The sequence below is a fragment of the Panthera leo genome, chromosome A2 (assembly GCF_018350215.1).
Source record: "Panthera leo isolate Ple1 chromosome A2, P.leo_Ple1_pat1.1, whole genome shotgun sequence".
NCBI classification, from domain to species: domain Eukaryota; kingdom Metazoa; phylum Chordata; class Mammalia; order Carnivora; family Felidae; genus Panthera; species Panthera leo.
Genome location: NC_056680.1, coordinates 78,719,008 through 78,746,916, shown reverse-complemented (window position 1 = coordinate 78,746,916; position 27,909 = coordinate 78,719,008). Strand labels below are relative to the sequence as shown.

Genomic DNA, 27,909 nt, shown 5'->3' with positions numbered 1-27,909 from the left:
CCAATAGGTAGTGAAGTTGTAGTCCACACCCAGACAGTCTGTGGCCATCGTCCCCGGTCTGAACCCTGGGGCCATCTTGTTTCAGGGAAAAGTAACTGCTTACAGGATTTACTGTTGGTTAGTGTGTGTGTGCATGTGTGTGCGTGTGTGTGTGTGTGTATAGTATTTCTGGAATGACAGAGTGCTACTTATACTATTGTGCATTTTCTTTAATGTTTATTTTTGAGAGAGGGGGAAGGGCAGAGAGAGAGGGAGACAGAGGATCCAAAGCAGGCTCTGTGCTAACAGAGCCCAATGTGGGCTCGAATCCATGAACCATAAGATCATGACCTGAGCCAAAGTCAGACACTTACACCGACTGAGCCACCCAGGTGCCCCAACTATTGTGCATTAAAAAAAAAAAAACAACCTGCCAACATTTACTGAGGTCTTTCTGTTTGCACAGTTTGCCCATTAAGTCCTAAAAACCTTATAAGCATCATCTTGGTCAGTCATTCTGGTCAGGACAGCCTTCAAATGAAGTACAGAAAGATTAAGGAACTTCTCTAAAATTACCGAACCAGTAGACGGTGGAATTAGAATTCAAAGCTAGAGAAAATGGCTTCAGAACACATACATTTAATCAATAAACGATATGCCTCCAAGAAAATGAGGAAATTTATATTATCAAGGAAGGCCAGTTGACTCTCAAGATAGTGTTTGGAGAAGAGAACACCTGTGAATCTGAGCTTGAGAGAGAGAGCAAGCACACCTCAGGGAAGAGAAGTATGGACAGAAGCAAAGAACAGGAAAATGATACAAATTATCAGTCTTTCCCTGAACAGGAAGGAGAAGCAGCTTAGAGGAAAGTGTGTGAGGCTGAATATTCAATGTCAACAGAGACAAATTTATTATTTTGTGAAGCCAACACATAGTTGGATTGCATGATTTGCAGTTTCATGTGTGGTAATACTCAATTTGGTTTTGCTTTTATTTATTTATTTACTTTTTAAGTTTATTTATTCTGAGAGAGACAGAGACAGCGTGAGCAGGGGAGGGGCAGAGAGAGAGGGAGAATCCCAAGCAGGCTCCGCACTGTCAGAGCAGAGCCCAATGTGGGGCTCAAACTCACAAAACTGTGAGCTCATGACCTGAACCAAAATCAAGAGTCAGATGTTCAACTGACTGAGCCACAAGGCACCCTGCTTTTGTTTATATTTTTAAGGGATGTCATGACCACATAGTGAAGTGTTAGTCATGAGCTAGGTCATAAAATGGAAAGGCTAACCAATCATGAAAAATTTCAGAAGATCCCATAGAAGTTGCTAAACTGGGGATGGCACATTAATATTGATTGACACCAGGTTATGGGGTGCCTGGGTGGTTCAGTCAGTTAAGCATCCGACTTCAGCTCAGGTCATGATCTCACGGTTTGCGGGTTTGAGCCCCGCAACGGGCTCTGTGCTGACAGCCCAGAGCCTGGAGCCTGCTTCGGATTCTGTGTCTCCCTCTCTCTCTGCCCCACCCCTGCTCATGCTCTGTCTCTCTCTCTCTCTCTCAAAAGTAAATAAACATTAATAAACATTTTTTAAAAATTTTTTAAAGATTGACACCAGGTGTATTCTTGTGAAGTGCACTGAGAATTCAGGATGCTTCACTCTTACTCTGCCAGGCATATTTTTGGGGGGCTTCATTAGTAAAAGCCTTTCAGCCTGTATACAATATGGAATGGCTCCATGTTAAAACTGGACGGTGAATATTATTGGGATTAATACATCAACACAAACATTCTATCGTCAACACATCTACCGAGGAATTGTGCCTGTTTTCTTGGTGTGTAATAAATCTACGGTATTTCTTTATGGGGCCAAGAAGAGGAAAAAAAGAAATGTTTGTGAATTAACAATCAAAATTCCTTCTCATGAATTAGTTCCTAGAAAAGGTCACACAGGAAAGCCTCGTGCCTGATATCAAAGTCCAATTGTCTGCTGCCTACAAGAATAGCACAGAATTGGGGCGCCTGGGTGGCTTGGTCGGTTAAGCGTCCGACTTCAGCTCAGGTCATGATCTCACGGTCCGTGGGTTCGAGCCCCGCGTCGGGCTCTGTGCTGACAGCTCAGAGCCTGGAGCCTGCTTCCGATTCTGTGTCTCCCTTTCTCTGACCCTCCCCCATTCATGCTCTGTCTCTCTCTGTCTCAAAAATAAATAAACGTTTAAAAAAAAAAAAAAAAAAAAGAATAGCACAGAATTATCAGCACCTGATCCTTACGCCACTTTCTGCCCCTCCTCAGCCAAGAAGATCTTGGCCAGGAGAACAGTTTTAGCAAATATCTTTCCTGTGTTAAAATCAATATGTCGTATCGAAAAGGAGGTAGGAAATTAAAAAAAGAGATAGCAAGAAAGGCAGAGAATATAAAGGTGTTTTGTTTTAAGAATCTAGGGGAAGAAAGGAAGGAAATGTGGTAGGACTGTCTCAGATTGTACGTTTTTGATTTCCCAGATACCTCTTTACACACATAAATGTATATTTACAGCTGAGTTTTAAAATCTCTATCTTGCGGGCTCAGGGCCCAGGAGGAGAGGGCCCCTCCCACACCTCTGCTCCTTCATGGTGCCAGAAGGAATGGAAAGCCTCTAAAAGTCCACACTGAGGTTGCAGGTCACTGAGTACCTCTGCCAGTCGCTAAAGATTTGTTTGGCCAGGTTTTTCATAGATTCCTGTGCCTGGTCTGGTTTTATTCATTTCTTTAACAAACAGTGTTTGAGCACCTATGGTTTACCGAGCGCCTCATTAAGCTGGGAATACAGAGATGAAGGGGGCATAGTTTCTGACTCAGGGGGTCACTTGGCATCACCTGGGAGATAGTTGGACACGCAGAGTCTCAGGCTTTATAAACCCCAGGTGTACTGAATCAAAACCTGCATTTTTAGCAAGATCACCAGGTGATTCTTAGCCATATTGAAGTTTGAGAAGCACTGACTTGGATTATTAGCAGGGACAGAGGAGTCCTTTTCTATTTCTTAACTCCTCCATTGTGTCGACCGAGAAAGAATTCCCTGAAGATTTAAGCCAACAAGCATTTATGTGGGCATTAGAATTGCAGTTCAGGAGACACAGACTCGGGTGGAAACCTGACTCTTGTTCTGAGGTAGACAACAGAAGGGGCAGAATTGTAAAGCCTAAAGGTCATAGGTCCAGTTCTCATTCAGGTCTTCTATACAAAACAGAGATTGAAAGTAGGTTAACTAGGATTGGTTGGGATAATGTGCAAATGAAGGATGGAAACCAGTCAATTAGTTGGTCCCTTTTGGAAGCATGCTCAGGATTCAGGTCTCATGGTGAGGAGGGAGTTAAGTCCAGGCTGAGGGCTTGCAGCTGGCAAGAAGTTCATGGTTCCTGCGATTCATGGTTCCTGCGATGCACAAATTCCTTCTCCCTTTTGGCCTCCTGAAGGCTTGCTGGCTGCATTTTTAAATCTCCCTTCATAATTGGCTCAGAAGTATTTACTGATCACCTGTCATAGATCAGGCTCTGAGTTAAGAGCTACGGGTACACTGGTGAGCAAGACAGAGGAGGTCCTGAGAGCCTGGGCTCACATTCTAATATGGGGGGAGGAGAGAAGAATAGGAAACAAGAAAATAGGTGGATAGTTAGATTGTGAGCAGTTCTGTGAAGCAAATAAACTATCAATATAACAGAAAGAAACCAGAATGAACTCTAACAGGGAGAGTGGTAACTTCAGGAGTAAGTTATTTCCATTTTGTATCTTGCTTTCTGTTCTAAAAAGGTAAACAGTCAGTGCTCCTACCTGAAAAGAGCCAAAGATTATAATTTAGTAGTCCCCCCCCTCCACACCCTTCTCTGCAGTGGATGCCTGAAACCACAGATAGTATCAAACCCTCAAATACATATATATGTTTTTTCCTAATTTTATATATCTGTGATAAAGTTTATAAATAAGGCACAGTAAGAGATTAACAACAGTAACTAATAAAATAGAATAATTATAACAATACACATCATAAAAGTTATGTGAATGTGGTCTCTCTCAGAGTATCGTGTTGTCCTGTACTCATCCTCCTTGTGATGATGAAAACTGGTAAAATGCCCACATGATGAGATGAAGTGACATGAGTAACGCAGCCATTGTGACCCAGTGTTAGGCCGTGATTGACCTCCTGACCCTATGTCAGAGGGCAGTCATCTGCTTCCAAAGAAATGGAAGCCACAGTAAGTAAAACCACGGATGAGGGGCAACTCCTGTACCTTTTCCTTCTTTCCTTTCTCCCGGCTCCCCATCCCTCTGCCTCAGTAGCGATCACTAAAACTACAGATGCCTCCAGGCAGCCACAGCCACATGCACTAGCTCAATCCCAAATACAAATTTGGATGCAAAGTAAATTATAGCACCCAGAAAGAAGGACTGGTGTTGCCTGTCCGGTTAGAGTAAGAAGACATTAGAGAGCATGGATAGACTGGTAACTGGCAGGTGGCTTCCTATCCAGCTGTGTTCCTGCAGCACTGCAGGCAGGGTTAGGGACTGTCCTGGTAGAGGCTGATGAGTGGGAGGGTGGCATGCAAGTAAAGATGAATTAGACCCTGGTTTTCATCAACCCACTGGTCAATTACACAGCAAACAATTCTAACAAACTCAAACCCTCTAATCACTTACAAAGTTAGTGGTAATCAAACGGCAACCAAAATCAGTATTAGATTTTTTTCTGAATTCAGCCCCAGAGTATGTTGTGAGCATGCATTTACCTTCACAAATTCAAACCCCCTGCAGTTAGACCAGTTGAGGGACAAACTAATGATTGCCCAAAGAGAGCCTATGGATAGAACAATAAACTGGAGGTTGGGGTTTGAGGTATTGCTTCTCTAGAAATAGTGTCAGGAAGGAAAAAACAAGTCAAAGATGGCAGGACTCTCTCTGACCTGTGAGTATTGTGCCTGCCGTCCAGCCACACGTGTCATTTACAGCATACTTAATACAACAAATCTAAACCACAACTGGAGAAAGGGCTTTGCCCACTGTTCCAGTTATGTATTGTTGTGTTAACAAACTCTCCCAAAACTTAGTGGCTTAAAACTTTGTCAAAGTTTCATTGGAAAGGAGCGCCTGGGTGGCCCAGTTGGTTAAGCATCCGACTTCACCTCAGGTCATGATCTCACGGTTGGTGGGTTCAAGCCCCCCCCCCACCACCACCCTGTCGGGCTCTGTGCTGACCGCACAGAGCCTGCTTGGGATTCTCTCTCTCTCTCCCTCTCTTTCTGCCCCTTCCCCACTTGATAAACATTAAAAAACAAAAAAACAAAAAAAAACTTGCCAGTACTCAGAAGATGCTCAACATCACTAATGCTCAGAAAACTGCAAATCAAAACCATAATGAGATATCACCTCACACCCATTAGGATGGCTACTGTTGAATTACAAAAATTCAACTGAGTAAATTTTAAAGATCTAATTGTCTTTATTAATCGATTCATGAGTTGGGCAGCATCTCATCTAGCAAGTAAAGGAGAACTCCAAAGCGTACAGAAAAGAAAATGTTTTTAAAGAGAGAGAGCAGGAAAAAGGAAATCATTAGCAAAGAATCCATTGTTTTAGGCAAGGTCACCTTCCTAGTGGGAACAGAGGGGGTCTATCAGTAAATTCCCTTCTGCTGACAGGCAATTCCCATGTTGACTGATTAAAGGTTAAAATTGCAGTTAGGTTGGGGCTTCTGGCTGGCTCAATTGGTGGAGTGTGCAACTCTTGATCTCAGGGTTGTGGGTTCAAGCCCCATGTTGGGTATAGATATTACTTAAAAATAAAATCCATTTTTTTAATGTTTATTTATTTTGAGAAAGTAGGGGAGGGATAGAGAGAGGGGGGAGAGAGAATACCAAGCAGGCTCCATGCTGTCAGCACACAGCCCATACCAGGGCTTGTGAACCCATGAACCATAAGATTATGACCAGAGACAAAATCAAGAGTCAGACACTCAGCCAACTGAGCCACCCAAGTGCCCCCCCAAAAATAAAATCTTTAATGAAAAAAAAACTGCAATTAGATGAAGTATTAATTCTTGGTTTACTGACTTGGGGCCTTAACCTAACTGATGCCAGGGCGCCTGGGTGGCTCAGTCAGTTGAGCATCGGACTTCAGCTCAGGTCATGATCTCATGGGTTCCTGAGCTCAAGCCTCACATCAGGGTCTCTGCTGTTGGTGCAGAGCCTGATTTGGATCCTCTGTCCATTCCCCTCTCCATACCTCCCCCGCCCATGCTCTCTCTCTCTCAAAAATAAATAAACATTTTTAAAAAACTAACTGATGCCATTTTGGGCCTGTGGTTTTATTTTTAACATGGCTGTCCAAAAAAAAAAAAAAAATAGAAAATAAGTGTCAGAGAAACATGAGGAGATTGAAACTTTTATGCACTCGGTAGGATTGTAAGATAGCTCAACAGTATGGAAGTTCCTCCAAGAGTTAAAAATAGAACTACCCTATGATCCAGAAATCCCACTTCCGGGTATATATTCAAAAGAATTGAGAGCAGGGTCTTGAAGAGGTATTTGTACATCCATATTTATAGCATTATACCCCAAAACTGGTGTCGCTTTTTGGTAAGTGTTGAGCCAAAGGACACAACCAAAGCCAAAGAGGAGAAAAGGAAGGGTTGTACTTGCAACAAGTAAGAGCACCAGGGATATTTCCCAAAGTAGTATCTCCCTGAACAACAAAATTGGAGACGTTTTAAGCCAAGGGTATGTGCATGGAAGGACTTCACAAAGGGGTGGTCCATATGGAATTGGGTCAAAAGTTACCCTAGGTTAACAGAGTCCAAGTCCTAGGTGATTGAAATCGCAAGACCAGCAAGGGTCCACATCATTAATTCTCTGACTGGAATTAGTCCAGTGTTCCAAGTCCTCAAAGGGGTTTAAATACTGCAAAAAAACAACTCAAGAATGTGTGTTAGGTTAATTTTTTTAGGTTCTCTCCTGGCCTGGTAGTGGCTGTTTGTTTTTACATTCTTTTGTTCCCTTAAAATCATCAACTACTAAAGTCTATTTTTCTACAATTTTAACATAACCCAGAAAGTTCTGCAAGAATCCTTGGGCAGGTAGTGCTGGTCAAGCATAGATCACAAAATAGTTAGGGGTCTAAAATGACTTTTATTATGTCATGAAAGTGTCAGGAGCAAGAATTCCTGTCCCCTCAAAAGTCATTCTAGCTGGACCAAAAATCAAGTTGACATGAGACAAATTAACAGGAGAAAATCAAATTTAATAGGCATTTGCAGGGAATCCACATCAACAAAATCAAATTTCATAGATGTATGCTCAGGGATCCACATAGACATGGAAATCCCAAAGACAGGCATAATGGGGTGTGTGTCATTCTGAACTAAGGAGAAGGGGGTAGGGGCCTGGAATATCCAAGGAATATGCATACAGGGCAATAAGAAGGAGCAGATGTTTGGTAATTAGATGTTTGCCTTAAGTGACCATACAGATGGGTCACTCAGATAAAATTGATCTCTGTTAAAAAAGCTTATTCTGGGGCTCCTGGGTGGCTCAGTCGGTTAAGTGTCCGACTTCAGCTCAGGTCACGATCTCACGGTCTGTGAGTTCGAGCCCTGCATCGGGCTCTGGGCTGACGGCTCGGAGCCTGGAGGCTGCTTCTGATTCTGTGTCTCCCTCTCTCTCTGACCCTCCCCCATTCATGCTTTGTCTCTCTCTGTCTCAAAAATAAATAAACATTAAAAAAAATTTAAAAAAAAAAACACAAAAACGCTTATTCTGGGAAAGACCCCCAATTTAGATTCTGAGTGGTTAAGGAAGGGACAAAATGTTCTCTTGAGCCTACAGAGTCTCAAGTGTCTTCAGCTCAAAATAATCCCCATGCCAAAATGGCACATTCGGGGGGGGGGGCTATCTTCAACCCCCTCAAAAGCTAGGTCTCATCTTTCTTTTTCCGGAGACCCCTAATTCTTTCTGCTTACAGCAGCACAAATTCACAGTAGCCAAAAGATGAAACAACCCAGATATCCATCAACAGGTGAGTAGATAGATAAATTGTGGCATATACATACAATGAAATATTACTCGGTCTTTAAAAACAAAGGAAATCCTGCCACATGCCACAACATGGATGAACCTTAAGGACCTTAGGCTAGTGAGATAAACCCGTCACAACAAGACAAATACTGTATGATTCCACTCGTAGGAGCTATCTAAAGTGGTCCAGTTCATAGAAGAAGAAGAAAATGGCAGTTATTGAGGGATAGGGGAAGGGAGAAAAGAAGAGCTGTTGTCTAATGGGTGTCGAGTTTCAGATTTGCAAGATGGAAACGTTCTGGAGATCTGTTTCACAACAATGTGAAGGTACTCCACACTCCCGAACTGTATACTTCAAAGCGATTGAGATGGGGAGTTTTATTTTATGTGTTTTTTTGCCACTACAACAAAAAATAAACCGCCAGTACTCTTAAAGCCCAGATTCAAAGGGAGGGGAACATAGAGGCCACCTCTCAATGAGAAAAAAGGTAAAGAATCTGCAGCCATCTTTAATGTGCCCACCATGGAGCACATCACCTGGAGAGCACCTGCGGACACAGATAGTGACATATTATGTCCAGGGGGCTGTTTCAGCCTCCCAGAGAGGAAGGATGTTGGAAGGCTCTCTTAGAGGTGGGTGCAGTTTGAAACAATGGAGCGGGAAGAAATGGCAAAGCTTCTATAGCCAATGAGAAAAAATGGCCTGGAATGCCTCCCTTCCTCATTTTCACAACAAAGATTCAGCAAGCCGTTCTACTAAAGCCTGACCGCTCCCACCAAGCGTTTTTCTCATTCAGACAGGCTGCCCCCCAGCTCTCCTGACGGTGGGGGCTCCGGGCCCTAATTGAATAGGTTGATAGGAACAATCAGCAGAAGCGGACCACAGGAGACCTTTCAAAGCCCGCAAACACATAGAAAATTCAACAACGCAGCATTTAGATAGTCTGGACAATGTGGCCATTATAAATGCCGCTCTCATGAGCAGCGATTCAAATGACAGCTTCGAAAAGGATTTGCAAAGAGCCCTTTAGAAATGGAACATGGGCAACTCAGAGCCCATGACGTGTTACAAGGACAAACCCGACTGAACAAAGATCCAAAGCAGCGTTGAATGGCTTATTTATTCAGTTCTGTTCTGTACAAACCTGGGAGAATATGATATCTTTTAAATTGCCTCCCCTGAGCTATGCAATAGCCATGGTGCATGGGAAATGTTAGCAAAATTCCGGAAAAAAGGGGGAAAAACCGATGTTTTACAAAGCAAAGATCACAGTGTAACCACACTAGGGCTTCCACGGAATTCTGCAGACTACCCTGGTATCTCATAGTCGTTGGTCTGAACGAGTAATGGCCACATCCAGAGAGGAAAACCCTGCCTTTTATCCTCTTCCGCCTACTGGTTTCCCCAAATCTGTCTGGAGGGCCAACCCTTTCCCAGCCTTCAGGTGGGAGTTTCCTCACTGTGCATCCTAGTTAAGTTATTATGGTGGCATTCTAATTTTACCACTCCCAGCAAAGTGTTTTCCTGTTATGGTGTGGGGAGTGTTTGTATTCCGGTCACCACCAGAAGGAATATGCTGGTTATTTTTAGCCTTGCAGTCTGCAGAATTCTCAAGTGCCCTGGGGTTCCTGTTGCATGGTGGTGTCGTGCACTAGGAAGAAAAAATACACAGCGTTAGTAATGTCCAAGTAACTCAGACTCCAAGCACATATTCCCAGGACGCCTCATGATCAGCAGCCCGCATGAGGAGAAGGCAAATTGAGGCATCTCATGTGCAAAATGTCAGGAGGCGCTCGGTCGTAAATCTTCTACCCTATGAGCCTCACTGGCCTCCTCCTAGTCCAGCCTGGCTCTGTGGCTTCTCTCATTTCCCGTTCACTCCTCAGCTCCCTGCCCAGCGTTGACACTGCTGGTGGGGAGTGTAGTTCCAGTGCTAACAATAGTCAACAAAGAAGAGAGCTTTCAGAAGGAAAGGTTGAACAATCAATGGTAAGGCTAGTGAGGGATCCAATGAGGGATTTGGTCGCATGGAGGATATGGGTGACCCAAGATCACAGCAGATCCAAGAAGGGTTGGTGATGAATGACTCATCTTGGCCGGCCCCTAGACAGGTTAGACCCCAAATGGCAAGGTGTAGACAGGAACCTTGTAAGATTGCCTCCAGATGTTCCTTCTTACAAGAAGCCTCAGGATCTTCCCAGGGAGATGCCTATCCTACAGGAAGCGTCCTTCTCCTCCTCAGGCTTGGGTATCGGTGCTCTGGGGGCTGATTAAAACCTTTACCCACCCCCACCCCCAGCCCCAGCCCACCTCCGTGGTCTGCTCTCTTCCCAGCCCACTGTGATGTCATAAAGCCAATTTAGACAGCTTAGAGCCAGGGAAAGGAAGAATCACTGGTTCCTGGATGCCAAGAAATAGTTCACACCAAAGCAGGCTTTCTGTCATGAAATCAGGGATATATTTATTTGCAAACATCAAGAAAGTGAGGACAACCCTCTTGCCTCCCTCTTCCCCTGCATCACACATATATGGCCCTGTCACTTCCATATCCTACTGATGGGATTTTAGAGTGATGAGAGGGTCTGGAGCTGACAGCCAAGAAAGAATTCTTGAGGTGCCTGTGGTGCAAAAGGGAATTTTATTAAAGCGCGGGATTAGGACCTATGGGCAGAAAGAGCTGCACTGGGGTTGTGAAGAGTGACTGATTATACACTTTGGACTTGGGGGGGTAAGGGCAAAAGGGAGGCCTCCAAAGGGACTTTCATATGCTAAAGAGGACTCAGAAGATACTGGAGGCCTTGCTATTGTCAGGCTAAGGTTGTTTTCCCTCTAGTAAGGCATTAACATTAAGATAGTAGGGAGTTCCTGGAGAAATGTTATACTCCGAATTTGCCTCCAGTATTTGCAGATTATAAAGAAATTTGATTTTACCTACCATTTCCTTCTTACTTTTGTTCCCCACATGAGGGGAGAGTGATGTTGGGATTCCAGGAAACTGAGTCTACAGGTTTCTGGAGATTTGGCGATTGATAAGATTGCCTTTTTCTTGTAATTTACTAAGACATTTGTAAACTGATGGAGACTCACATCCTGTATGACTGTGACCTCTATCAGTTAACTATTTGTTTTCTTTCCTCTCCTTTGTTCTTGGACAGTCAGAAGTGACTGAGGAATATCACACATATCTCACTGTGGTTGGGGGGCGGGGAGTTAGCTTGTGCTTTGTCCTCAGCCTGCCTTATGCTCCCTCATCACTACCTTCTCTTCCATGTGCATAGCCACTTTGCACAACCCATTACCCTGTTCTCGTTCATTTATTTACAACTCACACCTACTCCTTCCTCTCCCCCATCCCAGCTAGCACCTTTCATAGATCTTACTGGAAACCCCAGGCATTGAGCTTTGTGAATTTTACACAGAAAAATATTCAGAGTGAAGAATGCTAGAGAAGTGGAATTATGGACCGACACACCTGACTTTGAATTCTATCAAACAAGACCATCTCCAGGGCAGCAAGCAGAGACCTCTCAAGGTTCAGAAGCACCTATAGCTGTGTGTAAAACCCATGGGTTGCTTATGCTTCTTTTAATAATATCAAAGGAAAGCATTCCCTTCCATAGGGCTTCTACTAGCATGATGCAATCTCAGAGAATCATTACAGATTAATCATCGTTACAACGGGATCGTATTTCGGTTGTCCCCTGTGTCGTCTGGGTTCATTAAACTAACTGAGTTCTCAAGGAGAGAAGTTCATTAAAATCATAATGTGTACTAGATATTTTAAGGTATTTTAAAGTGTACTGGAAAACTGTAAGCATTTATCCGAGAAAAAACAGAATCTTCCAGAGGTTTCACTAGCACTCATTCAGAAACTATAATCTTGTGATGTGGAATGAGGACTATCACGGAATAATGGACCAGTTGTTTTACTGTTTGAGTTTTCAAGTGCTCTGTGATACAAACCCAGCAGGCTGTTTCCTTTCAGCCCAAATCTGGCCAGTTGGTACATTTGCCCATCTTCACAGGTTCTAAGGGACTCTTACACCCTGGTTAACAGTGCCAAAGTCTGTGGAGATCATCCAAAGAAAGGAGGTGGTTGTACTATTTGTAGTCTAGTTGTATCAGTACAGGCATAGTCCCTAATACCATGCTGGAGAAGAGGAAAAGCAGTGTATCCCCTGAGAATTTGTCCTAAAGAAAGAATTTTAAAGAACAAATAGAACTTTATATGCAAAAACATTTATTCTTGATAACAAAAAACCGAGAAACCTTGGGGCACTCACGTGGTTCAATTAGTTGAGCGTCCGATTTCGGCTCAGGTCATTATCTCTCAGTTGGTGAGTTCGAGCCCCACGTTGGGCTCTCTGCTGTCAGCACAGAGCCTGCTTCGGATCCTCTGTCCCCCTCTCTCCCTGCCCCTCCCTGGCTCGTGTGCACGTGCACACTTCCTCTCAAAAATAAACATTTTTTAAAAAATGGGAAACCTATGGAGCACCTGGCTGTCTCAGTTGGGTAAGCGTCCAGCTTCAGCTCAGGTCATGGTCTCACAGCTCATGAGTTCAAGCCCTGCATCAGGCTTTGTGCTGACAGCTCAGAGTCTGGAGCCTGCTTCTGATTCGGCGTCTTCCTCTCTCTCTGCCCCTCCCCTGCTCATGCTCTGTCTCTCTCTCTCTCTCTCTCTCTCAAAAATAAATAAACATTTTCAAAAAAAATTTTTAATGGGAAACCTACCTACAATCTGACAACCGTCAAACAATCAAGATGGGATACTGAGCATGGGGTGAAAGGAATGAGAATGGAATGGAATATTCTGGAGCTATTAGAAATTAGATGCTGATGCTGCAGAGTGGAAATGTAGAAAGCTGTTTTTCATATAATGTTAAAAATGTCATCTGTACTGTGATTCCAACTGTATAAAAGAAGTGCGCATTTAGATAAAGAATGGAAAGACACACAGGAATAAAGTGGTGTCTCTTTTTCAGCTGTTATAATGTTGATTGTAAAATAAATAACACTTGGAAGGAAAAGGAAAACGCTCCAGTGAGACATTTTCTGTGCCAGGCAGAAAAATCACTGATGTTTGGGATCATTTCGCATCCTTCCTTGCTCCTTCAAAGCAGCCTGTAATCTTCACCCAAATGTGGAGAGTACATATGTCTGGGTTATGGGGGGCCCCCTTGCCGGAAGACCGTGCTATTTGTTTATGGAACAAGAGCCTCAAACTTTTCAGTCTTCTTTGTTAACAAACCTAAAGTGCATCTGAACCATTTGCTGGTGTGGTTTTTCTGTGACACCCTGCATAAAAATCTTGCCGACAGAAAATGATGCATTTTCTTCTTTCTCTCTTTTTCTTTCTCCTCCCCTGCCCCCCTGCCCCTTTCTGCAGTTCTGCTAAGCCAATATTCTCTAGAATGAGCACAAAACAAATCAAGTAACAGCTAAACAAATCGAATAAGAGCTTTTGTACATCAACATCAAGAAGGAAGACTCTTGGGAGAAATCAGAGTACAGAGACGGATCTGGACAAGAGTGAACCATCTACTTGTCAAAGCACTTTCTAAATCTGGACTGGCAGAGATGGGAGTGATTTTCTGGAAGGAGATGTGATAATGGATTAAACACCAGCTCATTGGAAACTATCACTGAATAAGATCAGACCGCATTCATGAGAAATCACATTCAGGAAATATTTTAAGGAAGAGGAGTATAAATGTGCTAGAATTAACATGTAAAATATATATGTACCAAGGTTTGTAAACTGTCCTTTTTTAATCCAACGGAAAACAAAAAGCTTTAATCTTTCAACCTTATTTGAAAAAAGGCAGTCAATCCTAAATTATTCCTATCTCAATAGCCAAGAGGCTTATCAAGCATCCATCATTCATGGAGGAAGCATCTTAGAAAATGCCTCTGCGTGTTTTCACATGATCTTTGGTTCCCCATCTCTGCCATGTGTTTCTTTCACTGTGTAATTAGTTACAACTACTCGGTTAAGAGATGTAACGCTTCAAGCTTTTTACAGAGTCTGTGTTCAGTTTAATCTGTCTGTACAAGTTATTAATGAGAAAGTGTTTTTGACATATACTATAACTCCATCGAGATGTATATTACAGGAAGTACATCTTAACATCATAAGTTCCCAAGCAACATAGATATCCCTATCTTCCAGGAAACAGTATCAAGGAACTCTGAAAAATATAGAAAGCTCATTTTCACCTTGGATGCTCACATGTAATATATAGGCTGCTATCAAATAAATACCTTTTTCTAATTCTCCCTAGTATATGCATAGGAATTGAATATACTTCATAAGAAGGCATCTAAAATCCCTCCTTTTTTTTTCTATTTCTTTGCCATACATGTCATCAGAAATCCATATCCTTTTTACCCTTACTAATAGGTACTTGTTTTTGTTTTGAAAAAAAAATCATTCCATTAAACCTATTTCTAAATTATAGTAAGTGGTACTAACAAAATAAATAATAATTTAATAGCCTTAGAAATAAATGAATATATACTTATACAGGTCAAGAAACTTGGTAAGAGTAAGTTGCCTATTTGTTTACTAATGTTGGTTTTTTCAAGAATGCTCAGATTTCTTTTTGTCGGTTGACATTTGGAGATAGTTATAACTGGTCACTTGTCTTCAGCAATCTTTTGCTCCCGGGCTTCCCCCACTATCACCCTCATCACAAATCCTGCCAATATGCAACAACAGAAAAATATGTAATATTGACCTGGCCAACTGCTTGAGAATGAACACGAGCTAAAATGTATATGCAGGGGGTAATTGGTGTGAACTAAACCACGTTCTGTATGTGAGCAGAAAACATGGACGTGTAGAATGCCTTCATTTTTAGACTCAAAATTAAGATCAAATTAGCATCCATCACTGGAATACCAGATGGAGGGTAAGACAAGAAGTGATACAGATCAGAGTCGATGTCTCGTACCCTGTCTCTATTAAGACAACACTCTCATTCTTGCCAAATGTTTCTAGTAGTAGCTATCTTTACACCATGAAGGAGATCATGTTCTAAATGGCCAAGAGTATATTACAAGTATGCTCAAATGAGTGAGCCCCAAATCACGAAGCTATGGATTTTCTAAAGAACCAAATTAAGGGAATACTTATTATCTCTAAAGTGTTAGTCATTCTGGGAGTTACTTGTTGCATTAAATAGAAGCTCTCCCACTGCATTCAAAGCACCCTACTTACTAAATTTAATTACACACAACTTTTCAAGAATTCATCTTTTAGTTAAAGGGAGGTACCTCTCTATCTACAATAAAATTAGAAGGTGTTGGTTTTCTCTAAGCCATGTAAATTACAGATTCCATTGGGAGTCCTGCATCACTAGAAGTGGTGTTTATGAAAATGAAAAAGTGCTTCCTATCCACACACAAATGTTTTTCAAAAATTTTTTTCCATGAAACCTAAGTGTAATTTAGCATACCACAGTGCTCTGAAGATGGGTCATTGATGATGTACCATTTGTACATAGGTAATACACATGTAAATCACTAAGTGTTAAGTATAAGAAGTATGTTTTTATCTTTTTTAAAAAAAAAAAGTGACTCCCTTTCTCATTCTGTTCTGTTGTATTGCGTCCAAAAAGTTGTGTGTAATTTTTTTAAGGTCCAGGAAATGTAAAGAAATTTGTTGGAATATCTGAATTTCTGTAAAAAATAAAAATAAAAATAAGATTTTGTTATTTAGAAGATGGCTTGGTGATGTGGCACACGCTCAGTCCACTCAGTGTCTTTGTCCAGTGATCCAGCAGCAAGTTAGGATTTGACCAAAATCGGTATCCTCAGGAAATCTCCTTTCTGTCAGATTCCATAATATTCACCAACAGCAGACATTTATTAGGTATCCAGGACTCTCGTGTAGAAGGCATGATTAACATCTCCAAACCTCTTCCAGCCAATATGGACATAGATCAAGCTAAATCTTCATATACTCAGTGGAGTGAAATCAGACTATTTGATTTGAATAGCCAGACTATTCAAGTAAAACGTGACCTGAAATATCCAATTAATTGCTCAGTCTCCACTTTGCAAATTGATTTCTCAGACATGAGCAACCCTTTTGCAACTGTTCATATTGAGTGTGTGCTGTCTAGGTGAGTTCCAATGCCAGATCTTTCACTTACTATATGGTTCTGAACACCTCTAAGCCTTAGTGACCTTATCTATAAAATATGGGGACAGAAATATGGGGCGCCTGGGTGGCTCAGTTGGTTGAGCTTCTGACTCTTGATTTCAGCTCAGGTCATGATCTCACAGTTCATGGGATCTAGCCCTGAGTCAGGCTCTGTGCTGACAGCATGGAGCCTGCTTGGGATTCTCTCTCTTCCTCTCTCTCTCTTTCCCTCTCTCTCTTTAATAAGCATTAAAAAAAAAAAAAAAAAAGACCCAGGGGCCCCTGGGTGGCTCAGTCGGTTAAGTTTCTGACTTCGGCTCAGGTTACAATCTCACAATTCATGAGTTCGAGCCCTGTGCCAGGCTCTGTGCTGTCAGCTCGGAGCCTGGAGCCTGCTTCGGATTCTGTGTCTCCGTTTCTCTCTGCCCCTCCCCTGCTCACGCTCTCTCTTTCTCAAAAATAAACATTAAAAAAAACTTTAAAAAAAATGGACCCAATAATACCTGGCCCCATAGTGTTGTGAGGACATAAATTATAGTGTTATTATGCTTGACAGGTAAGAGATATTCAATGAATGTTAATTCCTTGCCCTCCTACCACATGCAAGACATCAAAGGATGAAATAAAACATAAAATACAGCCTCTTTCAAAATGCTGAAGATAATTAGAGTAACATTTATGAGCAGGGATTGAAAATTCAGATGCCTACAGGGGCCAGGTAGATAAATAAACTGACAAAGCAAAGCAAGCTGGGTTAGGGAGATAATAGGAGGTAATGGGGCACTAGAAAACCCAGGTCCCGTCTAAAGAGAATAAACAGCCAATACTCAGTTCTAGTCCTTCACCAAATATGTAGTGAATCCCTACTATGTGCCAGGAACTGTTCTAAAGCCTGAGGCGATAGTGGTAAACCAGACAAAAAAGGTCCCTGCTCTCATAAGAGGTCTTCTGTTCTAGTAAGAAAAGAGACCATAAGCAGGAAAATACAGCTAAGAATCGATGCCCTTGAGAGTATTAAAATGTGGTGATGTGGGGGAGAAATGGGGAAGCTGATCAAGAAAGGCAGCACTTAAAGCGAGATCTGAATGAGAATCAGACAGCCAAGTGAAGGAAGGGGGAAGATCACATGCCACACAGGGGGAGCCACAGTGTAAAGGCTCTAGGGCAGGAATAAGGTCACCGTGCTTGAGGAGGAGCGAAGCAGCAGAGGCCAGTGATGTGAGCTCAGGCCAAGGATGAGGTGGGCCAGGATGGTTGATACTGTTTTTAAGTGTGAGAAAAGCCATTTGAGGGTCTTCAGGGAGGCTGATGCAAGCTATTTTATTATTTTAAGGATTACTCAGCTTCTGCTTCTAGCAGTATAAACTAGATACTCTGAAACGCCTTACTTACACGATATTCCCAGGTCTTGGATAAATTACAATAAGCTTATTTTTAATACACAGCTTAGCTTGCAAGAAAGTAAGAGAAATCCCAAAGGCATTAAAGAAGAAGAATAAACTGAAAACGGAGCATGAAGTGTAAGCAAATGCAGAAACTGGGGATTGCTTGAAGGCAAATGCATTTATCACAAGACAGAGTAGGAGGCTGAGCCTTGGGCCACTGGATGAGTGGCCCAAGTGGATGAGTTAAATTTGAGAGTCCCACCCTAAAGCAGGACACTTGAAAATGGCCGCAACCTTCAACCTTCTACAAGGGTGGTCCAGGAAAAATGTTCATGCTAGCAAACAAAAGAAGCCTTGTCAAGAATTCTGTCTCCACATTCAATCTAGATGGAGTTGGTGGGAGACGTCAGGGGGAGAAAGAAAAAGAAGCATCATTACCCTCTGAAAATTTTAAGCCATGGATATGCCCCCACCCCCAAGTCTGGAATTCAATCTTACACTCTTTGTATGGTCAAAGAAACATCAAACCAAGAAATTAAAGAGCTTGCCAGAGCCCAGGTAGCTGGCAGATTCAAATACACATCTTTTCTGAAGGAAAGCGTCTTTATTAACGTAGATCTCACCAATTAAGCTCAACAATGTGTTCACAATCTTTTAATTACTAAACATAAAAATAAGTGATGAGAGAGAATCCTCAGAAATCATTAAGAATACATTTATTGCCCCACAGATTTTAGATATTGCAATTACTACGTATGGAATATAAAATCATGTTTTATATGTAAAAGAAATAATGATGGTATCTAAAACATGAACAATATGGAGAAGCCAGTAGATATAACCAACCAGGTATACTTGAAGAAAAAAAATTTTCTTAGAATTGAAAAAGGTAATCATTGAAATTTGGCACCTGGGTGGCTCAGTTGGTTGAGTGACTGACTCTTGATTTCGGCTCAGGTCATGATCTCATGGTTCATAAGTTCACACCCCACATCAGGCTCTGCACTAACAGTGCTTGGGATTCTCTCTTTCTCCCTCTCTCTATACCCCTCCCCTGCTTGCTCTCTCTCTCTCTTTCTCTCTCAAAATAAATAAACATTTTTTAAAAAAATCATTGAAATTTAAAATGTGTCATTTAAATATACATTAGGTATAACTAAAGAGAGAGGTTGTCAACTAGAAGATAGATCTAAAGAAATTACCCAGAATGAAATACAGGAAGCCAAGAGATTGGAAAATGAAAAGAAGATCAGCTATAGAGAAGATATATATGTCTAATCAGAGTTCCAGTAGGAGAAATAGAATAAGGGAAAGACAGTATTTGAATAGAAATTGGCTAAAATTTTTTCCACAAACAATGAAGGGTATAAATCCACACATATAGGAAGCACAATAGATATCAAGCAAGACAAATAAAAAGTATATTCAAATATGACAGTAAAGTGTCTTTGGTCTTTGGTTTCTTTGGTCTACCAAAGAAAGAGGACCTACCATGAAAGTAACTGGAGAGAAATGACATACCACCCATAAAGGAATGATTTCTAGCCTGATAATAAATAGAAGAGACCTTAGCACATGTATCCAAAGGGCCAAAGTAAAATAACTACCAGTCTAAACTTGTGTTTCAGGGGTGCCTGGGTGGCTCAGTTGGTTAAGCATCCAACTTGTGGTCTCAGCTCAGGTCTTGCAAGTTCAAGCCCTGTGTTGGGCTGTGCACTGGGTGTAGAGCCTACTTAAAAAAATAAAAATTTAAAACTAAAAACAGAATAAAATTGTGTTTCAGCAAAGTCTTTATTAAGACCAAAAGTGAAATACAGTCATTTTGAGATGAATAAAACTAAGGGGATTACCAGCAAGAAACCTACACAGAAAGAATTTCTGAAAATGAGCCAAGAAGTAAGGTTTGAGATGCAAAAAAGACTAAGGAGTAGAGAATTTGGTACACATGTTGGTATAGCTAAACAAACATTGTACAAACATCTAATGTGTGGAATTAAAATAAGACAACTAATATTCTGTCTCTCCCTCTCTCTGCCCTTCCCTGGTTATGCAAGTGCTCACTCCCTCTCAAAATAAATTAATAATAAATTAATAAAAAGTAATAAAGTAGTTGTCTTATTTTATGGATATGCATAACAATACCATGTCAATTGCAATGAGATGACCAGAGTTCAAGGAATTTATGTTAATTGGGAACAGAGTTAAGATATAGATTAATGATAGTAATAACTAGCAATTGATTATTTATAATGTGCCAGGTATATGTAACAACTCATTTAATATTCACAACAGCCTTATGAGTGAGATACTGTTGTTATCCTCAGTTTACAGATGAAGAGACTATGGCACAGAGGGTTTTAAATAATTTACCCAAGGTCATACAGTTAGTAGCAAAGGGCTGGGTTCAAACCCAGATAACATGATTCTACAATTAATTTATTTTACTACCCTCTATGCTGCTTTAAAAAGTTCAATATAGGGGCATCTGGATGGCTCAGTCAGTTAAGGGTCCAACTTTGGCTCAGGTCATGATCTCACGGTTCATGGATTCGAGCCCTGTGTCGGGCTCTGTGCTGACAGCTTGGAGCCTGGAGCCTGCTTCAGATTCCGTGTCTCCCTCTCTCTCTGCCCCTCCCCTGCTTGTGTTCTCTCTCTCTCTCTCTCTCAAAAATAAATAAGTAAACATTTTTTTTTAAGTTCAAAAAACAAGTTCAATATAGGGGTGCCTGGATAGCTCAGTCAGTTGAGCATTCCAACTCTTACTGGCTCAGGTCATGATCCCAAGGTTGTGGGATCAAGCCCCATGTCAGGCTACGTGGTGAGCGTGGACTTGCTTAAGATGCTCTCGATCTCTCCCTCTGCCCCTCTCCCCTACTCTCTCTCTCTCTCTCTCTCTCTCTCTCTCTCTCTCTCTCTCTCTAAAAAACTAAAAATATAATAGTAATAAAATTTTTAAAGTTCAACATAAATGATAAATTTTAAAGTGAACAATAGAAGATATAGTTTCAAAACAATGAGGGGAGGTGGAATAAGAAAACAAAGGGGGCGGGGCGCCTGGGTGGCTCAGTCGGTTGAGCATCCAATTCTTCATTTTGGCTCAAGTCATGATCTCAGGGTTGTGGGATCAAGCCCCGTGTCAGGTTCTGCACCGACAACACAGAGCCTGCTTGGGATTCTCTCTCACCCTCTCTCTCTGCCCCTCCCCTGCTCACTCGTGTGCACTCTCTCTCTCTCTCAAAATAAATAAGCATTTTAAAAATAAAAAGAAACCAGGGGGTGGTGGCCATGTCACTGTCTGGTAGAGGCATGGAATTGGCGGCTGCTGTCTTTGGGGTGGATGAAACACGTTCTCCATGGAGGCTGAGGAACTGAGCCAAAGCTATGGCCAATACAGTGGTAACAGACTGACCATTGCTGCTGCAAGATTTACAGGCTATTTTGCAACCCATGAAACATGGAGCCTCAGTAAAACAAATTTTTCAAAGTCCTCCAAAATCTGCCTTCGGTGGTGGCTATTCTAGGGGTTTGGGCTTTGGACCCCAAATGCCAAAGTGAGAGGCAGCACTAACACTTACTAGCCATAAGCCCTACTGCCATAAAGGAAAAACCAGAGATGCTCCTCAATAAATTATGCTTTTAAATAACCCAGACAAGGAAGGATCTCCTTATATAGCAGCCCAAATCAATAAAGCTAAAGATTTACTAGAAAGTCATGCTAAAAATGAAGTAAATGTGTGGTGAATTTTAAGTTCTTGTTAGTTTATGTATACAAGTGCCAGCTTTTTATGATCAAATGCCTCAAAGCTAAAAAAAAAAAAAAAAAAAAAGAGAGAGAGAATGAGAGAGAGAGAGAGAAAAGTGTAGGAAAAGGAGAACAAATAAAAGGCCCAATGTAAGACAGAAGAAATAAAACCAAATTAGAAAACAAAATAAATAAAAATAGATTAAATTTGTCAAGGAGATTGTGAGATCGGATTTTTAAAAACCCATGAGGACACAGAAAAATTGAAAATAAAAGAATAGAAAAATATATCCTAGGCAAATATTAGCCAAAAAAAAGCTATATTAATAGCAGACCAAATATAAACAATACAAAATATTTTTAGCCATCCAAACAATCCCCACATGATAATGAAAGTTTCAATTCACCCACAAAATATTAAAATTCTAAGGTTGTGGGGCACTTGGGTGGCTCAGTTGGTTAAGTGTCCGACTCTTGTTTTCAGCTCAGGTCGTGCATGATCTCATGGTTCATGAGCTCAAGCCCCACATCAGGCTCTGGATTCTCTCTCTCTCTCTTTCTCTGGCTCTCCCTCACTCATGGGTGTGCTCACTCTCTCTCTCTCTCTCTCTCAAATAAATAAACTTTTTTTTTTTTATTTTTTTTTAACCTTTTTTTTTTTTTTTTTTTAATTTTTGAGACAGAGAGAGACAGAGCATGAATGGGGGAGGGGCAGAGAGAGAGGGAGACACAGAATCGGAAGCAGGCTCCAGGCTCTGAGCCATCAGCCCAGAGCCCGATGCAGGGCTCGAACTCACAGACTGTGAGATCGTGACCTGAGCCGAAGTCGGACGCTTAACCGACTGAACCACCCAGGCGCCCCTAAACTTTTTAAAAAGTTAAAAAAAGGAAAGAAAGAAAAAGGAACAGTACAGGCCAACTGAATCCTGATACAAACATCATTCTGAAATACATTCAAGCAAAAGTCACCACATTAAGAGGCTAAAAGATAAAAGCCGTATGATTGCCTGATAAATACAAAAAAAATCATTTGATAAAACTTAAAGTCATCTACAATAACAAGAACTGTTTACAAACTAGGAATAAGGACAATATTCCTAAGAAACAATTTCTACCACACAATATATTTTTACTTATAATTGTGTCATATTAAAAGTAGTCCCTTTAAAATGAAGGACAAGACAAATAAGCCCCCCATCAGTAAATCTGTCCACATTACTGAAGGCAACACAGTAAAACAACAGAAAGAAATAAAAGATTAAGAATTTGAAGAGAAAAACAAAACTGTCACCATTTTAGGATTGTAATTACCCTTATACTAAACTGATAAGAACAGATACTACACTTGATCGTGCTAAAGGCCAAGAAGTGATATATAATTGCCCTCATAAAAAACAAACCAAAGCTACAAATAAAAATTATTAGAATCTGTAACAAAGTAACAAGATGGCTAGATTTAAAATCAATGTATTAAAGTTGCATTTCTCTAGCATAGCAGCAAGCAATTAGAAAACATAATTTCAAAAAATATCTTTAACAATAGCAACAAAAATCATGATACCTAGAAATACCTCTAGCAAAATGTGAATAGAATCTAAAGGGAGAAAATTAGAAAACTTCATTGAAAGCCTTTAACGATTGGGGCCCCTGGGTGGCTCAGTCAGTTGAGCATCGACTTAAGCTAGGTTCATCTCACAGCTCTTGAGTTTGAGACCCGTGTCGGGCTTGTGCTGACAGTTCAGAGCCTGGCTCCTGTTTCGGATTCTGTGTGTGTCTCTCTCTCTGCCCCTCCCCTACTCGCACTCTGTCTCCCTCTCTGTCAAAATAAATAAACATTTTTAAAAAATTTTTTAAGACTTTAAAGATCTTTAAAAATATAGAAATACACTATATTCACTGATAGGAAAATTCAATATCATTAAGATCTGATTCTCCTCAAATTGTACAATCAAGAAATGCCCACCAAAATTCCATCAGAGCTGAGGAATTTGACTGATTCCCAATTTTTGTGGAGGCATGAGGTACATGGCTGACTCAACCAGTAGAGCATGCAACTCTTGGTCTCAGGGTTGTGAGTTCAAGCCCCACATTGGACATGCAGCCTACTTAAAATAAGCATATATATGTAGATAGATAGATAGATGATAGATAGATAGATAGATAGATAGATAGATAGATAGATAGATAGATGATATATACATACATACATACATACATACATACATACATACATACATATATAGATATAAATTTTTGTGGACGTACCAAATGCCAAAAATAGCCATGATGCTTCTGAAAAAGAACAAGGTGGAAAGGCTTGCTCAATCAGATATTTATTTATTATAAAACTATAATAATTAAGATAGACACACCAATGAAGCAAAATACAAAGCCTAGAAGTATATGAATGTATTTTTTTGAAAATTAATATCAGAAGAGATAGCACAATAACTTGGTTGGAAAAGTATATATTAGGGAGTAAATGGTGCTAGAACATTTGGTTGTTGTTGGGAGATGATTCTGCTTGAGACTCATGTTTCTGCACGTCTTGTGAGCAGAGACACTAACTGCCTTTATTCCAGGCTGTCTTTTCAAGATTCTTAGTATAGCAAACAGCCTGGGAAGACAGAGATAAGGCCTCCCTCCAGAACAAAAGGTAGATTTGTTTACTGTTCCTTAATAAAGATAGTAACTCCCTGTAAGGCAAAGTCAGGTTTGCCTGACTATAAATAAACTTATAATTTATTGCCCAATTATAAAAGATTCAGGTTCTCTAAGGCTCAGGGTTCCTCTCCTGCAATGCAGGTATTATCCAGCCCTCTTCTCATAGCTCTCTGGGAATGGGACAAAGGGAACCAATGCTGACACGCTGCTTGCCGGGGCTGTGGGTGATGAAGTCCTTTGTCTCTGACTAGGAGTCTCATGTGTTCTGCCGGTATCCATAGACCATGGCAGTCCAGCTTCTTAGTTTGCAAATAGGGTTACGGTCACAGTGCTTCAGCTATCCACCTGAAAAAAAAGGAAATTAGGGGTGCCTGGGTGGCTCAGTAAGTTAAGCGTCTGACTTGATTTCAACTCGAGTCACGATCTCACCATTCATGGGATCGAGCCCCACATCGGACTCTGTACTGACAGTGTAGAGCCTGCCCGGGATTCTCTCTCTTCCCCTCTCTCAAAATAAATAAACATTTAAAAAAAAGAAAAAAAAAAGGAAATTACACATCTGATTCGCACTGTACGCAAAAATCTCCAGATGAATTAAGGACTTAACAGTGAAAGGCAAAATTTTAACTTTTAAGAGAAAATATGGATGATCTCAGAAATGGGAAGGATTTATTGAACAAAACACAAGAAAACATAAAGGAAATCATTATAAACTCCACTAGACTGAAATAAAGGCTTCTGTTCAACAAAATATTCCACAAAGAAAACTAAAAGCCATGAATTGGGAGAAGATGTTTGTTAAATATATTACTGGTAAAGGTTAACAATACAGAATACATAGAGAAATCTTAAAAATCAATTTCCTAAAAGCCAAAACAAAAATAATGAGCAAAAGATATGTATAGGAATTTAACAAAAAAGAAAACACAGGGGTCCTGGATAACTCAGTTGGTGGAGCGTGACTCTTAACCCCAGGGTTGTGAGTTTCAGCCCCATGGTGGGTGTAGAGATTACTTGAAAACAAAATCTTCAGGGGTGCCTGGGTGGCTCAGTTGAGCCTCCAACTTCAGCTCAGGTCATGATCTCACAGTCTGTGAGTTCAAGCCCCGCGTTGAGCTCTGTGCTGACAGCTCAGAGCCTGGAGCCTGCTTCAGATTGTGTCTCCCTCTCTCTCTACCCCTCCCCTGCTCATGCTCTGTCTTTCTCTCTCTCTCTCAAAACACACACACAAATGGCAAGCATGACAAGATATTCAGTAGTAATCAAAAAATGTAAATTAATTGCAAATGATAATGCTCATTTTATTGGCATAAATCACAAGTCTGACAGAACTGTTAGCCCGGCTGTGCAGCAGTGAGAGTTCTTATACTATTTATTGGTGAGAGTAAAATCTGGTATAATCACTTTGAAAAACAACTTGGCGTTTTCTTGTAAAACTGGACATTTGTATATACTAAACTCATTCATTCTCTTCCTAGCTATATATGCTGGAGAAAATATTGCACATAACCAAAAACAAACAAGCAAACAAACAAACAAAGCAGGTACTAAAATGCAAAACACAAATATTCATTAACAGAGAATAGATAAAGAGTGAATTATTCAAAATTTATTTTTCAGTTAATTGATTAATTTACTATTACTATAAACAGGGAAATGAATAACCAAATTCATAAACATCTACGTGAATGATTAGATTAGATTAGATTAGATTAGATTAGATTAGATACGTAATGTTGAAAGGGGAAAAAACAAGTTGCAGCACACACACTGTGGCTCCATTTTTATAAATATAAAAACGAGCAACACTAAACTATATGTTATTTAGAAATAAATACCTATATGGTAGAACTATAAAGGTATAAGCATAGGAATAATAAAAACAAATCACAGTATTGTGGTTACTTGGCTCACCTGGCTGGCTCAGTTGGTAGAGCATGCGACTCTTGATCTGGGGTGGCGAGTTCAAGCCCCACATTGAGCGTAGAGCTTACTTAAAAAAAAAGAAAAAAGATTGTGGTTACTCATGGAGAGTAGGGAAGGATTATAATCAAGGAAAGGCACACAGGCAGCTTTAACAGATCCAGATCTTAATGGAGTGAAGGGTTCATAGGTTCATTTTCCTCATGGTTTCCTAAATTATGTATATGTCATATTTTTGTATCAAATATTATCTAATGAAATAAAATAAAAGTCATTGAATATTTTAAGATAACTGACAATTGTGAGGAAAAGGGAGGGTCAGGAAGGTCAGGAGCAGGGGTGCCTGGCTAGCTCAGTCTATAAAGCATGGGACTCTTGATCTCTGGGTTGTGAGTTCAAGCCCCACGTTGGGTGTAGAGATTATTAAAAACAAAAAAAGGTTGAGAGCAGAGGCAGGGAGCTAGGAGGGAGGCTGTTGAGGGAAGGTGCTGGCTGAAACCAGAACAGAGTGGAGATGGAAGGAGGTGAATAAATTGAGGATGGTGCTGTAGATTGGGTTTCCTGGGACGTCAACCGGGAAAGATCAGGGTGAAAGAAGTGTATTGTGCAGGGTTCTCAGGATCAGCACCTGCGAAAGGGAGGCAGCAGCAGGTGGGCACGAGAAGGCGGGCTGGGATGAGGCAAGTAGGCTCATGGAGACCCCGGCTGACCTGCAGGGAGTGCAGATGCTGGGATGGCTTTTCAGGGTTGTCCTGCGTTACGTGGAGTCTGGGCCTCAAGCATCGGTCACTGTATGTGGGTGCTTACCCCCAGAAGGGGGTGTAACCTTGGGTGTGGTGGGTCTCTTCAGCTGAGGGCAGTTTCCAGAGAGGGCAGAGGGCTGTGAGGTGGCAACCCATCCAGCAGCTGTGGGAATAAGGCCTAGTTCTGAAGAGGGGGGCCCTGGGGGCATCTCACAGTATCTACTGCAGACAGGTGTTTGGGGGATATAAGACTTGTTAGATTGAATGTGGAAGATGAAGAGAGCTACTGAAAAGGGAAGTTGGTTCCTGAGACAGGAATAAGAGGAGGACAAGGAGGACGAGGAGGACGAGGAGGATGAGGAGGAGGTTAGAGAGATGGAAATCCAAAATTATTATTAGAAGGGTGTTGAGGGGGTAGAGGTGACAATGAGGTTGGGTGGGCTGATGTGGTAACAGCAATAATAGCCAATGTTTGGATAGCACCATATAGCTTACAAGTGCTTTCACGTCCATTGTCTTATTTGCCTTCACAACACCCCTCTAAGGTATTATCATGCCCATTTAACAAAGGAGGTATGTGAGGCTCAGAGAGGCTAAATGATTTGCCCATAAGACCACAGAGGATAGGGGAGCCTGGCTGGCTCAGTCAGAGGAAGCTGTGACTCTTGATTTCAGGGTAATGAGTTCAAGCCCCATGCTGAGTGCAGAGATTACTTAAAATAAATAAATAATTTAGGGGTGCCTGGGTGGCTCAGTCAGTTAAGCGTCCAACTTTGGTTCAGGTCATGATCTCATGGTTCGTGGGTTCAAGCTCCACATGGGTCTCTGTGCTGACAGCTCAGAGCCAGGAGCCTGCTTCAGATTCTGTGTCTCCCTCTCTCTCTGCCCCTTCCCTGCTCACACTCTGGTCTCTCTCTCTAAAAATTAAATAAATCTTTAAAAGAAAAAAAAGATCACAGAGGATGGTCTTCACCACAGATGTCCTCACTCCTTATTTTGACAGTGGCTTTCAGATACACTTTGGCTCTTGGTCTGTGGGCAGGAGTCAGCCTGCATTTGCCTTTCAAAAGTCATGTCCTGAAACTTCAGTTTCTTGGAGGGATTAGCTGGATTTCATTTCTTCAGTGCTAGTTCCCTGTGATCCTTCTAGAAGAGACTAATAGTTTGCATATGATAGCTAAAAAGAAAAAAAAGAAAATGCATTTCTAAGTCAGTTTTTCATTTTGAGAACATTTAGCATCAAGGCACAAATGTACTGCCTTCTCTGAAATAAAACATTAATTCT

The 27,909-nt window shown here is 41.2% G+C and overlaps 1 protein-coding gene and 1 long non-coding RNA gene across 3 annotated transcripts in view; one reads left to right on the top strand and one right to left on the bottom strand.

Moving 5' to 3' along the window:
- The window catches only part of LHFPL3 (LHFPL tetraspan subfamily member 3), a 582,444-nt gene extending 568,679 nt beyond the window's left edge, over window positions 1-13,765 (top strand). The window contains exon 3 of the mRNA XM_042915823.1: window positions 13,408-13,765. Coding sequence (XP_042771757.1) covers window positions 13,408-13,436 — 29 coding nt within the window. The 3' untranslated portion in view covers window positions 13,437-13,765. The remainder of the gene's footprint in view (window positions 1-13,407) is intronic.
- On the bottom strand, window positions 3,044-10,340 carry LOC122206531. 2 transcript variants are annotated; one of them, XR_006196507.1, is made up of 2 exons: window positions 10,167-10,340; window positions 3,044-3,579 (listed from the first exon to the last, which is right to left on the bottom strand). It is a non-coding gene; the product is annotated as an uncharacterized LOC122206531 (long non-coding RNA). The 2 variants fall into 2 exon arrangements; XR_006196508.1 differs by lacking the exon at window positions 3,044-3,579 and adding an exon at window positions 9,123-9,672.
- Window positions 13,766-27,909: the final 14,144 nt, after the last annotated feature.